The sequence below is a fragment of the Eurytemora carolleeae genome, unplaced genomic scaffold (genome assembly GCF_000591075.1).
Source record: "Eurytemora carolleeae unplaced genomic scaffold, Eaff_2.0 scaffold127, whole genome shotgun sequence".
Lineage (NCBI taxonomy): Eukaryota > Metazoa > Arthropoda > Copepoda > Calanoida > Temoridae > Eurytemora > Eurytemora carolleeae.
In genome coordinates this window covers 286784-302511 of record NW_019396050.1, presented here as the reverse complement: position 1 = coordinate 302511, position 15728 = coordinate 286784, and the positions used below count along the sequence as shown (strand labels likewise).

The 15728-nt window shown below is 34.9% G+C and overlaps 1 protein-coding gene across 2 annotated transcripts; it reads right to left on the bottom strand.

Annotated features, from left to right (window-relative positions):
- Nucleotides 1-2496: 2496 nt before the first annotated feature.
- LOC111704401 (transcription factor Sox-2) lies at nucleotides 2497-7933 on the bottom strand. 2 transcript variants are annotated; one of them, XM_023476628.1, is made up of 2 exons: nucleotides 6891-7933; nucleotides 2497-4330 (listed from the first exon to the last, which is right to left on the bottom strand). In XM_023476628.1, the coding sequence occupies exons 1-2, from the start codon at nucleotides 7424-7426 to the stop codon at nucleotides 3532-3534; spliced, it is 1335 nt and encodes a 444-aa protein (XP_023332396.1). In that variant the 5' UTR covers nucleotides 7427-7933; the 3' UTR covers nucleotides 2497-3531. The 2 variants fall into 2 exon arrangements, with proteins under 2 accessions (XP_023332396.1, XP_023332405.1); XM_023476637.1 differs by having other exon boundaries at nucleotides 2497-4324; nucleotides 6891-7929.
- Between the last annotated feature and the right edge of the window lie 7795 nt (nucleotides 7934-15728).

Sequence of the window (15728 nt, the reverse complement as noted above, 5' to 3'; positions counted from 1 at the left end):
GGGGGGGGGGGGGGGGGGGGCTAGAAAGGGAAGATGGTAGAAATAAAACTGGTAAGTTGCCCCTTTTTATTTAATCTAGAAATTCTAACACTACTCTATTGTAAACACAAACGCTGATTTAACAGTTCGGTCTTTATCCCATCATGCTGTAACTTTTGAACACAATTTTTCCTTTTAAAAATAAACTTTTCGCCTGTTCTCTTTTATACTTACACGTTTAAAATGAAAAAGTTTAAAAAAGATAACTCCGTAAGTTTTAAGATTGTTGGGTTATAAATCAAAAAGACAAAAACCAAATGCTTCTCGCCCTGGTTAGTCCAGAGTGAACATGTATCCCTCTTTTATGATCATTATAAATATTAGCTGGGTTTCTGAGATATCTATATTTTTTTAAGAAACATAAAAATATAAAAAATATAAAAAATTGAATTGAAAAGTCGTTTTCTTTATTCAAAAGGTTTCTTGAAATTTTATTTACAATGCTATGAATTATATTTTTATTTATTCTTAAAGATTGAATTTGAGATTTCACGATGAAAGCAATATTTAACTGTTTCCTCCAATATTGTTTCGACTCTGAGAATGAGAATGATACCTTGAATAGAAAATGTATTTAACTATCTACCTATCATCGTGACTAAGTGACACATGTGACAGACGTACAGACAGATAAACAAACAGACATGAATATCATGGACTGAAAGCTATAAACAATCGACACATCACAAACATACACATCATCTTATATATATATATATATATCTATCTATCCTTCTATCTATCTATCTATCTATCTATCAATCTATCTATCTATCTATCTATCTATCTATCTATCTATCTATCTATCTGTCCATTTTTCTAATAATTTTCATCTACCAGGATGGGACTTCAACACTGTATATTTTTTCAGTTTTCTTTTTTAATTCTTTGTTCCTGAGCAACTGTGAACTTGTATTTTTATTTACGAATATATTTTGATATTTGTTTTATTCTAAAATCTAGTTCTTCAAACAAATGTATTAACTATTTTACATAAGATAAACTCACACCCTGATCTCTAATATTACTCCTCAACTCTATTTACTTGAAATGTTTTGTTAACATCATTGAAATTAGGTGAAAAATAATTTAAAACAGACAAAAGCTATTTTCCACCTAATTGTACTTGTACTTGTACTGTTAGAATAATAATCAATTTGTAATTGTAAACTCGTTCTGTACACTGATACATGTATTTTAGCAATAAACCTTACCTTATCTTATCTTACAAAATAATAATCAATTTGTAATTGTAAACTCGTTCTGTACACAGATACATGTATTTTAGCAATACACTTTACCTTATCTTCTATATATAAATTTGGCTTGTCTGTTTGTCTGTTTGTCTGTTAGGGTGTTTGTATCCAATAAACGTCAAAACGGCTGAACCGATCGGGCCCAAATTTTTTGTGGGACATCTAGGGACCCCAGGGAAGGTTTATGAATGATCAAAATTTCAAATATTTGTCTCCATCAAAATTCGATCTTCATTAAATTTTTGAAAATTTTGAAAATCCACGAAATTTTTTGTGAAAATCCGCGAATTATTTTTGTTTTGTTTTACGATGTACACAAAGAGAACATGTCCACAATTAATTTAGAAGATGGGCGCGAAGCGCCCTCTAAGGCTAGTATCTTACAAAATAATAATCAATTTGTAATTGTAAACTCGTTCTGTACACAGATACATGTATTTTAACAATAAACTTTTTTCTTAAAACTTAAAAAATCATTTTCATATTTATTGCAGTAGACCATATTCTATATTCAGATCTCTATATTTTTCAGAGTTGTAGATCGTCGATCAAATTTTTCCCTTTGTTGGAAACCTTTGTTTGTATTTGAAAATCAAAGGAATTGAGACTTTGCCACAAAATCTGGTTTTCTAATCCCTATATCTTTGCAACCCAATGTCAGACCTTAGAAGTTTTGATTTAACAGAACGCATGGTTATATCTAAGTTGGAATTATCAAAATTTACACTTCAGGTTGCAAATATTATAAGGATTAGAAAGTTAGAGTTTGTGGACACAATTCGTTTATCTTTTAATCTATGAATATGATATCTCTATCTGTTCGTCTATTTTATGTCTATTAATCTATTATCTATCTTTAAAATGGTATATAATCTGGTATCTATTGATTAGTCTATATATCCTGTTATCATCTATATATCTATCTATTTATCTTTCACACATCTATCTATTATCTATCTATCTTTCTTTTCTTTATCTCACTCTTATATCTTTTATATCTCTTACATTTCTACTATTCAATTGTACATTAAAATAAAGCAAAAACCAACAACCAGTAAAAAATGAGAAAATAACGAAAATTAAGGTAAAAATTTGATTTATTTGAATAAAACATGGTTTAACACGGTGAAGGACATGTGCTCTAAATAAACCTTCATACAGCACATAGGATGAATAAGTGAAGGGAATCTCTAANGGGGCATTTTATAACACAACATCTTTTTTGATTCTAGGATTACATAACCTTGGATTCTTATACATAAAATACGAATTCAACAAATTTAAATAAATTCTTAAATAATTTGGAATGTGAGGCGTTAAGTGTGAAAGGGGGGGGGTTAGTTTAACTGGATAGTTTATAAAATGGTTTTTATATAATACATTTAATAGATGGAGCACATACGGCTGTTACTGCTGCTGTCTAAAGGTTTAACAATCACAGATGTATGCACAGGAACAGTTTGCAGTTGGCAGCTGTCTCAGCTGTCTGCTGCAGTGTATACGTCCAACACTAAGATTCCCGCGGTTTTTTGACAAATCTTGAATCACGATGAAATCTCCGAGAAACAGTGTTGGGAAAACAATGATAAGCGGTAAAAATTCAAACTATTTCAAATTTATGTTTTTTGTCTTTATTCTCAGATTCCTCACTGGTGCAGGCTGGGGTAGGGAATTCACTATTTTTCTAAATTTTTCTGGATGAATTTTCTGCGACAGTTTTTAGCCCTTTTTTCTCGGTTTTTATATTTGTCCCAGGGGTAGGGACTCATCTTTGGAATCTTCAAGGGTGTACAGAGGAGGGGGTTGTTTCAGGTTTGGATTTAGGATGATTAGGGGTTCTTTTGAGAAGGTTTGGAACTCTCAGAGAAGTATCATGTACTGTACTGTAGCTACCTCCAGAACCCCTGTACCCCCTGAACCCCCCAGTAGGACCCCCTGTATCCAACCTCCTGCCACGGTACTGCCTCATTAGAATTCAGGAGCAGGATATTTGTAGGTATCCCATAGAGCAGAACCTCCCCCCCTTCTCCTCCCTTCTTCATACTAGGTAGAGCAAAGCAAGTAGACAGACCGCCACAGCGCCAACCTGCCGCCAAGCAGCAATGCTGGCGGCAACTCAGGCAATTCTGCGGCCTCGTCCCCCCGTATACTCCACCAGATTTCCAGGGACCATGGGACAGGGGTTTACCGTGAACCCTGAGCTGGACCAAGGGAAGGATGGGCCAAGGGACCAAGTTTAACCTGTAGGGTATGCAGAAGAAGATAGCCCCATATCTGCACCATGAGACATTAGAGCCCCGTAGTGCCCACTAGCATACATTTGCTGAGACAAAGAATTAATCCTAGACTGGGCGTTGGGGTCACCAGCGGCGGCTGCCGCGGCGTCTCCCGGCAGATACATAGAGATCATCTGGTTCAAATTCGGCTGTTGAGGTCCTCCTCCGGCTCCGCCCAGAGGTGATGGTAGGCTAGGTTCTCTCTTTACTGATAGAGGCGGACCTCCTGAACCTGCCGGAGGCGGGACAACATGGGATATACTGCCTGGGGACCCGGAGCCCATTGATATAGAAGTGGGCGGAGCACTGCCTCCTGTCTCGGATTTAACACTCCCTGGGGAGTGTGAAGGATGAGCCACACCTCCATCTCCACCCTGGCTTCCGCCGGGGGACATAGGACCCCCTTGCATACCATAGGGGGACCCTCCAGCCCCGTACATAGACATGTACGATCCATTCATGTACGAGGACATAGCTGAGGCTGTTGTGGAGGAAGGACTGTACATACCGCTCATATCGTATCTTGAATAGATAGAACTAGGTGACGACGACATATGGGATCCAGTGTACGGGGACTGGCTGTACATACTGCTGTCGTATCCGTGGTACCCGTTGGGCATGTACCCGTTCATTGATCCGTACATATCTCTTCCTAGGGAGGCGGAGCCGGGGCGGGTAGGATCGGAGGGCATCAAACCTCCGCCGAGAGGATATTTATCCTTCTTCATCAAAGTCTTCGTCTTCCGCCGGGGTCTGGAACAGAAATAGAAAATTGATCTCAGATCTGTGTGTTCAAAAGAGTGTACAGTTTATTTATAATAAAGGGACAGCTCCCAGTTTTTAGTGTGTGTTTCAAGTAAAATACTTGTGTGGTGAGAAAAGAATTGTTAATTTTTGTGAACTGTCCCTTGCACTGTCTTTCCAATATTGAATTAACCCCAACCTTATGCTATTAGTATTTTATGGTGTAAAAACCCAAATCTATAGGACGGAAAAATCAATATTTGTAAAGATAGTGCAAATACTAATAAATCAAATAAAATTTGCGAAGCCAGGAAGTTTTTTATCTATTATTTCCGTGCTGTGGTAAAATAAAGTGTTAAAACATTAATTTTTGTTTAATTATATAATCTGATTATATTCTTATAATTCAAGAACCCTGTCAAACTTGTTCAATTCAAGGCTAAATTCTGCAACAAGTATTCTAAAGATTGTATCTTTTTTGAATTCTTAAATTCTAAAAAGTGGTAAAAAACCTTTCCCTCCCTCCCTCACTCCCTCGCCCTGTCCAAAGCCCAACCCAGGTTTTTACGGCTTTAGTCAAGCCTTGTATATAAAACCAAACTAACTGGTTAAATAGCTACAGGACTAGATACCGTTTTTGAGCTATTTGTATTGGGGGGTTATAATAAATTTATATTTGTTATTAATGTATGATACATTTACCAAAATAATGAAAAAAATCGTTAGCTCTGCAATTTGGTATATTTTCTTTGATGAAAACAATATTTATTGACGACCCATCTAAATAAATTCCTTGGGTGTCCAATAAAGAGGATAATTTTTCATTGAAAATATCAGAATATGTTTCATCTTTGCAGGGAATAATAATCTGTTATTAAACATGAAAATTACATATTAGAATTTAATTAAGTTTTTTTTTCAAATATAAATACTTCTTTTTTCAGGGTGACTGCACATTCGATAAACACATTTAGATTCCGGGAAAAATATCAATTGCGTAAGAAGTTGCAATTGACAAGCATCCAAAAATAAATGTTATAAAAAACGTTTATGAAACCCATCTCCGACCCTAAAGGGACAGTCAGAAACCCAGATTCTCAGTAATGGAAAAAATGTAGGAGAAATAGGGAAAAGTAGCAGTAATGGAAAAAAAGTAGGAGAAATAAGAAAAAAGTAGCAGTAATGAAAAAAAGTAGGAGAAATAGGAAAAAGTAGCAATAATGAAAAAAAAGTAGGAGAAATAGGGAAAAGTAGCAGTAATGAAAAAAAAGTAGGAGAAAAAGGGAAAAGTAGCAGTAATGGAAAAAGCAGTGATTGAAAAATTATCCGTAATTGAAATTAGAAGTAGTAATCGAAAAAAGTAGCAGTAATCGAAAAAAGTAGCAGTAACAGAAAAAAGTAGCAGTAAGAGAAAAAAGTAGCAGGAACAGAAAAAAGTAGCAGGAATAGAAAAACTTGGTAGAAAAGGAAATAGGAGAAGTAAGAGAAATTAGTAGCAGTGACTAAAAATATCAGGAGTAACAGATTATTGAGAGGAGGTAACAGAAGATAAAAGTAGTAACACAAAAAGTAGTAATTTTAGCAGAAAATAGTAGAAAACAGTTATACAAAATAGAAGTAGTAGACAAAAATCCGTAACATTAAATGTAACAAAGAAATAGCAGAAATAGAAGTGAAGTAAAAAAGAAAAACAAAAGTTGATTTGTAGAAAAAATGAAGAATTGTAGCAGTGAGATTAAGCATTGAAGACGATGTAGAATAGTCAGAAGGTTAACAGAGTAAGTCCTTTTACTAGTAATATAAATTACCCTGATTTTATTTCTTAATTTGTGTCAACATATTTTAATCCTCAAAGTTATCTATTTAATCCTAAATTGAAAACTGAAATAAATCGGGTAGATTTAATCCCCCCCGATGTATAGAAAATATTTTGCGGATTTTCGCCACAAACATGCAACATTTTTACAACATTTATCAACCTCTGTCGCGCAGTTTAGTTTTAAACTCATCCAATTGAAATAAAATGTTGATCAGAAATAAATTTTGAATTTTTTGTCTCGTTTTTTTAAGATAATTTAAATGTCAAGCCAAACCATATTAGTTTCTATAAAGCACGACTGAGGCACGATTGAACCACTTTTCAACATCACGGAAATAATTGAAAAATAAACCCTGACGGAAAAATGAAAAAAAAAAAATATAATTTGTTAAAATAATTCTTGAAAAACAAAGATTTTTGGTGTAACCATGAGCTCTTTTTGAACCTACTTGATGTCCAGGGGGGAGGAGGGTAAACATTGATAATATGTTTACTCTATGTCGAGTTTAACTAAAATATAAATGAAGGCTATTACCGGAGAATAATGAGGTTTAATTAACACAGAACTCATGATTATAAACCTAATATCTTTAAACCTTGTCAAAACAAACAAACCATTAATCCAAAACACTTTGGTTTCTTTTCGCGCCATTTTACACGAATATAAGGAAATAAGGGAACAAAGTAATGAAATGCTAGAACAGGGTGTGTTTGGGTAAATTCAAATTTGAAAAGTGGTTTTATAAGATACACTACCGGTACTTGTAGTCAGGATGCTCCTTCATGTGCAGGGCGCGCAATCTCTTGGCCTCGTCAATGAAGGGTCTCTTCTCCGTCTCCGTCAGCAGCTTCCACTCCGCTCCTAATCTCTTGGAAATCTCAGAATTGTGCATTTTTGGGTTCTCTTGTGCCATTTTTCTCCGCTGGCCCCTCGACCAAACCATAAAAGCGTTCATGGGTCGTTTTACGCGGTTAGGGTCCTTGCTATCATCCATACCTTTGGATCCCATACCCTTGATATTATTATTATGAGGAGGGGTGGGACACTCGCCATCATCGGAGTCATTGGATAGGGTTGGAGAAGATTTAGGGAGTTGTGTGTGGGATTTATAAGGATCTGGTGGAGAATGTGAAGGATGATGAGAGTAAGGACTATAAGGAGAAGAGTAGAGGGATGAAGGAGTATGTCCTGCTAGAGAACCAAGGGAAGAAAGTGCTCCACCCATGGAGTGGGGCATTGTGTACCTATCATACGGATCCTTGCTCTTAATATCCGGCTCCATAGAGAGCATAGGGTGTCCATACCCTGAGTAATCCGGGTAATCATACTGATCCCGGATACTGGCAAGTTTTCTAGAATCATCTCGTTCTGCCGGATGAGAATAATACTGGAGGTCTGGGCCGGGGCCCCCCTCCTGAACACCACACACGGGAATCTTGGAACTGTTGAACTCAATGGTGAACAGGATACCGTGGTTGAACACCAACCTGGAGCAGACTTAGCTCCCGCCCTCAGCCATACTAAAGTACTAGGATACACGCTTTAATATCACTGGTACGATCAGCAACACCCGGAGCAAGGTTCGGAAATCTCAATCCGATATCGGAAATATGTTCTGCAAAAGTTTGTGTTTGTTGTTTGAAAACAGTTTTGAAGATGAGACTTCCCTTTAAAAAGTGTAATGTTTAGTTGAATATATCTATTGTGAACCGATTCACTGGAATTAACTCAATTGAAGGATGTATTCAACTCGACTGAAGACAAAGGACGGGACAAGACGGTTCGAGCTCCGCGGCTCCGCACCACTTTCATCCCGGCACCAACATTGATTGACGTTACCGGGAGAGAGCAGGTTTAAACCAATAGGAATCCACTCAGGGTGGGGCCTCTGTGTACTGTCCTGACTCTCGGATATTTCGGACCAAAAATTTCATTTTCCAACAGGTGACTGTTTGCCTTTTTATAATTTGTCAATCGGACGGATTCATGCAGGGAAATGTCTTGGGTCATCTCAGACAAGCAGGATAGGTTCAGGCATATCCGAGTTCATCAGTTTATCAGGATATCCATCCTTAACCTCAACCTTACTGAGCCTGGGTGGTTCTGCTCTTCAATCCGTTTCAATCGAACCTATACTCAATAAAATTTGTGATTTATTTTTGTATTTTTGTATTTATTTTTACATTTTTTTAATCTTTTCTTCTATTTTACAAGGACACATTTCTGAGATTAATAGATTTAATTTTTTTTATTATTTTTTCTCTAATCCAATATTTCATCCATTTTTCTTCTTCTTTTTTCTGTTAGAATACTTTAAACATTTTTTAGTTTTTCTCTTTTCCAGTATTTTTTTTCATTTTTATTTGTCTCTTCTCTACTCCATTGTTTGCTTTGGTTTCATTCCTATCATTCAGGGGAACTGAGTCTTTGCCACCAAATCAAATATTTGAATGTCTATATCTTTGCAACCTTTCAAACATTTCAAACTTAGATTATTTGATATAACATAATTTGTTATTTGAAATATCAAAAGTCCACGACAAACTCAAAATAAGTGGCAAAGGCTTAATTTTGTTGTGATTTTGGGTTTCATTTTCACTTTTTTTCGTCACATTTCTGTATATTTTCCGTATTTTCAGAATCATTTTTTTCCATTCGTTAAAAACCACTTCTTCTAGATTTAGAATTTTTTTTTTCTCCAGATAAACTGATTTTGTTTCTTATTTAAATAAAAAAAATATTAATGTGTGATGAGCTGGTTGTGTGAATGTGTGATGAGCTGGTTGTGTGAATGTGTGATGAGCTGGTTGTGTGAATGTATGATGAGCTGGATGTGTAAATGTGTGATGAATTGGTTGTGTGAATGTGTGATGAGCTGGTTGTGCGTATGTATGATGAGTTGGTTGTGTGAATGTGTGATGAGTTGGTTGTGTGAATGTGTGATGAGTTGGTTGTGTGAATGTATGGTGAGCTGGTTGTGTGAATGTGTGATGAGTTGGTTGTGTGAATGTATGATGAGTTGGTTGTGTTAATGTGTGATGAGCTGGTTATGTGAATGTGTGATGAGCTGGTTGTGTGTATGTATGATGAGTTGGTTGTGTGAATGTATGATGAGTTGGTTGTGTGAATGTGTGATGAGTTGGTTGTGTGAATGTGTGATGAGCTGGTTGTGTGAATGTATGATGAGTTGGTTGTGTGATGAGCTGGTTGTGTGAATGTATGATGAGTTGGTTGTGTGATGAGCTGGTTGTGTGAATGAGTGATGAATTGTGTGTGTGTTTGTGTGAGTTTGTGTGTTAGGATGCATATCCTGTTCTATTATATACGAGGGTGTAGGCGTGATAAACGCCCTAGAGTTTACAGTTTACACTGAATGCAAGGGGGCGCTTGCCAGGCCTTTAATGGGACTGTTAAAAAAAAGTAAGTGACCCTTTTAAAGCAAAGATATTCGTCTATTTATCTGAAAAAAAATCAGGCCCTTCACCAGCCATAGTTTTTTCTACAAAACTATTAATGAATTTCTACAGCAGATTTAAAATAACTAATATGGAAAACATAGATTGTGTAAATTGCTTATAATAAACTTTAATTGACGGATTCTGTAAGTTTGGGTGAACTATCCCTTTAAGCTTGGAGAGATTAATAAAAAAATTTTGATCTTCTCCCTCTTTACTCATCGACCTTTTGCTTAATTAAAACCCCTCCTACTAGAGTTTTCTAGTTTTTAGTCTTCCATTTCCTGTCATTCCATTCATATCCTTCCGTTTCCCTCCATTCCCTTCCATTCTCTTCCATTTCATTCCATTTCTTTCCATTCCCTACCATTCGCTTCCAGTCCCTTCCATTCGCTTCCATTCGCTTCCATTCGCTTCCATTCGCTTCCATTCGCTTCCATTCGCTTCCATTCGCTTCCATTCTCTTCCATTCACTTCCATTCGCTTCCATTCCCTTCCATTCCCTTCCATTTCATTCTATTCGCTTCAATTCGCTTCCATTCCCTTCCATTTCCTTCCATTCCCTTCCATTCCCTTCCATTCGCTTCCATTCTATTGCATTCTCAAAACTTCCCTGTATTCCCATTCATTCACTTGCATTCCCTTGCATTCCCTTCAATTTACTTTCATTTCCTTCCATTTCCTTCCATTTTTTTACATTTCCATTTCCTTCAATTTCCTTCCATTCCCTTCGATTTCCTTCCAAAACCTTCCACCTACTTTCGTTCCCTTTCCTTCCTTCAAATGCCTTCCGCTACTGTTTAGAATTCCTTTTCTTTATTTTTCTTTAACTCTCTAATATTTTAATATTATTTCTGTCCCCACTCTCTAGTTTAATTCTCTAATATTTTATTATTATTTCGTTCCTCGCTCTCTAGTTTAACACTCCAAAACAAATCTCACCAATATTTTTTTTGCTCATCCTACTTCTCAACAATCTTTCTCTTAGCCCCCCCCCCCCACCATCATCCTACCCCACAATCCTCCACTATCCCCTCTGACCTGTCCTCAGCTCTCTACCCCCCCCCCTTCATACTTCTAGTTTCTTACTCAGCATGAATACCCGGATAATCTTTAATATGAAAACCCAGCAATTTACTTCAACCTTGTAGCGTTCTCTCTTTTCCTCTTCCTTTAATCTTGTTCTCTCTCTTCTCCTGTTCCTTTAATCTTGTTCTCTCTCTTCTCTTCTTCCTTTAATCTTGTTCTCTCTCTTCTCCTCTTCCTTTAATCTTGTTCTCTCTTTCTCTTTTTCCTTTATCCTTGTTCTCTCTCTTCTCTTCTTCCTTAAACCTTGTTCTCTCTCTTCTTTTCTTCAATAAACCTTGTTCTCTCTCTTCTTTTCTTCATTAAACCTTGTTCTCTCTCTTCTCTTCTTCCTTAAACCTTGTTCTCTCTCTTCTTTTCTTCATTAAACCTTGTTTTCTCTCTTCTCCTCTTCCTTTAATCTTGTTCTCTCTCTTCTTCTCTTCATTAAACCTTGTTTTCTCTCTTCTCCTCTTCCTTAAACCTTTTTTCTCTCCTCTCTTCTTCCTTCCACCTTATTCTCTCTCTCTCTCTCTCTCTCTCTCTCTTTATTTAACCTTCTAATACCAGCAATGAAAAGGTTTTATTCGTATTACCTATTAGGGTTTAATAACATGGGTTTATTTGTAAACCCATAAAATCATTCAGATATCGATTTATCAGCAGAAGTTGCTTATGTTAAATGCTAGTTGATAGCATATATTAATTAACGTTGTGGGGGGGGGAGAATAATCATCTAGATCACGTCCCATATCCCTAAACTTTCATCTATTTTACTTATTTTCTTCATTTATATATCAAAATATTTATCTTCTCCGTGTCTAGCAATCTATCTACAGTGAGCCCCATAAAACTGTGGAATAGGAAGACGAAGTTTAATGTAGTCCCATAAAAAGTAGCTTAATTTGAATTTTTTTAATTGTTCATTTTGACCGTCACATTTTTTCTATTTTTCAATACCTTGTTATTCATCTACAGGGTGTCCCAAAAAACATGGGAATTCAGTGACGAATTCGATATCGTCTTTTCAAATTCTTTGATTTAGTATAGTGATACCTACTGAGAAAGCTGTAATCTGTAAGAGTTTCGTCTGCTATGTTTACATTTTGTTTGTTTATGTTTTGACTGCATACGGTTGTACTTAGTAAAACAAGAAAATTACAGTATACAAACAGAGTAAACTTGTCCGTATTCACTGTTCATCTTGCGGAGGTATTATAGACACATCTTTACAGTCTTTTACCCTTTTCATTAAATAAACTCTAGCAGACATAATAATATTATGGCTTTTGAAATTAGGTATTACAATGCTAATTCATAACAAAGACGATATCGAATTCGTCACTGAATTCCCATGTTTTTTGGGACACCCTGTATCTATCTGTTGGCATGGATTATGACAATGAATGAGTGTTGGCGGGAAATATGAATTAAATATTTCATCTTCTGATTCTGATGCTTGAATGCTAAATGATGAAGAAAGATTTGAAACTTTACTCTACAAAAAGGTCTGATTTATTCTTCTCTTCCTTCCTTGCCAAATTATTTGAAGAATTAGAACACGTTTCCTTTATTCTTCGTAATATAAACATTCATATTTAATTCTTCAAAGTTTCATTCTTCATTCTTGGCGATTTCTTCTCCGTCTTTTCTCCTTCATTCTTCATCCTTTCTCCTACATTCTTCATCCTTTCTCCTTCATTCTTCATCCTTTCTCCTTCGTTCTTCCTTTGTTTTCAACCCTACTTAGTTCATTTCGAATCATTCTTTCTAAATTTTGTACCATTCTTTTTAGATTCTGTATCCTTTTTTTTAATCATGTATCCTTCTTTCTTAATCCTGTATCCTTCTTCCTTAATCCTGTATCCTTCTTCCTTTCTTCCTTCATTTTGTATCCTTCTTTTTTAATCTTGTATCCTTCTTTCTTAATCTTAAATCTTCCTTCCTTAATTTAAACAATTTTCTTTAATTCCGCTTAATTCTTTCTTAAATTCTGTATTATTCTTCTTTAATTCTATAATCTTCCTAAAGTCTGTATTCTTCTTATTTTTCTTTCTTAATTTTGTAATCTCCTTCTTTAATTCTCTATCATTCTTCCTTAATTTTGCATCATTCATCTTAATTCTTTATCCTTCTTCCTTAATTCTGTATCATTCTTCTTTAATTATGTAATTTTCTTCCTGAATTTTGTATCTTTTTTTTTTAAATTTTATATCAATCTTCCTTAATTCTGTATCATTCTTATTTGATTCTGTATTCTTCTTTTTTAATTCTGTAATCTTCTTCTTAATTCTGTATCCTTCTGCCTTAATACTATACCCTTCTTCCTAAATTTCTTGCTTCTTTCTTTCTTAATTTTGTATCCTCCTTCTTTAATATATATCCTATTTATATCCTCTTCCTGAATGTTTTATTCTTCTTTCAAAATCTATTCTTCATCATTAATCCTAATTTTGTAGCTTAGAATTTTCCTTTTCCATTAATCTTCTTTAAAACTGTTGGTGCTACATACTTACCAGCGTATGTATTTTTTGCTTGGTTCTGTGTAATTTTTTTGGTTCTATTTATTTAGTTTGGTTCTGTGTATTTGGTTTGGTTCTGTGTTTTTGGTTTGGTTCTGTGTATTTGGTTTGGTTCTGTGTACTTGGTTTGGTTCTGTGTATTTGGTTTGGTTCGGCATGTATCTGGAATGGTTTTGCTTAGTTGGTTGGGCTATGTATATTATGGTTGGTTCTACGTTTATGGGTTGGGTCTGAGTATTAGGTTTGGTTCCATGTAATTGGGTTGGTTAAACGTAATTGGTTTTGTTTCGTGCATCTGGGTTGTTTCTATGTATTTGGTTTATTGTTAGATGTACTTGATTTGGTTCTCCGTATTTGGTTTTGTCCTACGCCTGGCTTCAGTTTTGCTGTATGGATTTGGTTCTACATATTTGGTTTGGCTCTACATTTATGGTTTGGTCCAACGTATACTATTTTGTTCTACGTTTTTTTTTGGATTTTACATATTTGGTTTGGTTCTATGTATTTAGTTTGGTTCTATGCATTTGGTTTGGTTCTGTATTAAGTTTGGTTTGGTTTGGACTGATATCCTGACAGGATTTAGTGGAGACCAGTGGTCTAGGGATTCCAGACCCAATGGGGTAAACATTGATCCAGATTTTGATACCCTCGTTTCTAAGATTAGGATTCGAATTTTTTATTCTTATAACATTAAACATTAAAAATCGTCTCCACGGCGCATATATATGTTTATATATGTTTTTGGCTGAGTTTGAAACAAATGTTAAATGAAATAATTTTTAATGATTATTTGAGACTGGGGAATCTATTCGGTTGAATGGTTTCATTGTGTTCACTTATCACACTTTAATTGGAGATATATCTATATTTTATCAATTACTTTCTACTTGTATAGATAGATAGATAAATTGATGGTAAGACAACATTAAGTTTATAAAGATAAAGATAGAAACTTAAATTGTTTTTACTTATTGGCTTCACTGGTAGGCTAAAAGGGGAGGAGTCGAATCAACAAAATGCTGTGAAGGAAATCTCCTTAATAATTGATCTTGTTCAAATCCATAATTGATTGTGCTCAACTTCCATATTTGATTTGCCTTAAAATTATATAATTAATCAGCCTGTTATGAAATGTTTCATCAATTTCCAAAACTTTTAAGTGTCGGTACGCCTGAGGCTTTCATTTATCGCTCTAACTCACGAATACTTTTTTTTAAAGACGTAATTGGCAAAAATGTGAGAGCTTGCAATTTTTAAATCACATTGAGGGGAAAAGTAGTTTAACTTTGTTTATAAAGTTGAACTTCTTCTCTATTGTGTCCAAGATCATTAAATCCTACCTCATAAGCTGTATAGTCAGGATGAGTGGAAAGGGGATATTAACAGAAAGGAGTCTTGGAGAACGTGTAGTCATAAGGAGTCAGGAATTCAGCAAGGTTATATGGTCCTGGAGAAGTGGTAAGATCATGAGGAGGTCAGATAATGAGGAGGCATGAACTTGAGGTGATAAGATAATAAGGAGGTAAGATCATGCAGAGGTAAGATCATGAGGAGGTACACGAGGAGATAAGATAATGATAAGGTAAGACTATGAGGTGGTAAGATCATGAGGAGGTAAGATCATGATAAGGTAAGATCATGAGGAGGTAAGATCATGAGGAGGTATTGGCAAGGAGAACGGACGATTGATGATTTCTTAGAAAAACATTCTTTTACTCCCCCCCCCACATACATCTTTATCTTTAATAAAAAGTAGCAAATTAATATAGCCCGGCCTCGGTGCTTGGCCCTGTCAATTTTAATCAAAACAATTAAAATAGCGGTGTATCTTTTCAACCTGATTGTGTAAAACTGTAATATTTCAAATTTTAGATTATTTGATCTACTGGAGTTCATAGGTTGAAATATCAAAAGTCTACGACATTGGGTTAAACAGATATAGGGATTAGAAAAAATGACTTAAAATCTAAGATATATATTTACTACTAAAATTGGTTTCATTTTTACCTAAGCTAATTGACCCTAAATTACAAGTTTTAAAAATACTTCATTTTACTTAACTCCAAACTCATAAATATTTTCTCAAATCCTGCTTAAAGAACGTTTTAGAATCTAAACCAAAAAGTTTTAATTCCCCATAAAACACCAACAAAAAAGTAGTATTAATTAATAATATAATTTTACAAATAATTTATTAAAATGTTTTTTTGAAATTAAAATGTATCACCATAATTAATGTTTAGTTCATGCTATTGGTATAATTACCCAAATACAACTGCAAAGTTTATAATTATAATTAGCTATAGTTCACTGTATACAAACAACACATGTTAATTAATAATTTGTCATTCAAATACAGCTAGAACTTTAAAAATATTTCACAGGAAAATGTTTTTATTTTATTTTGTAAGAAATCCTTTCGTTTTGCCAGCTATATATATTTATATAAAAATACTAGCTGAAGGGCCCGGCGTTGCCCGTGGAAAAAAAACAAATAAAAATAAAAAAATGTTGAAAAAAAAATTTCAGACCATTTGGTCCAGCCGTTTGG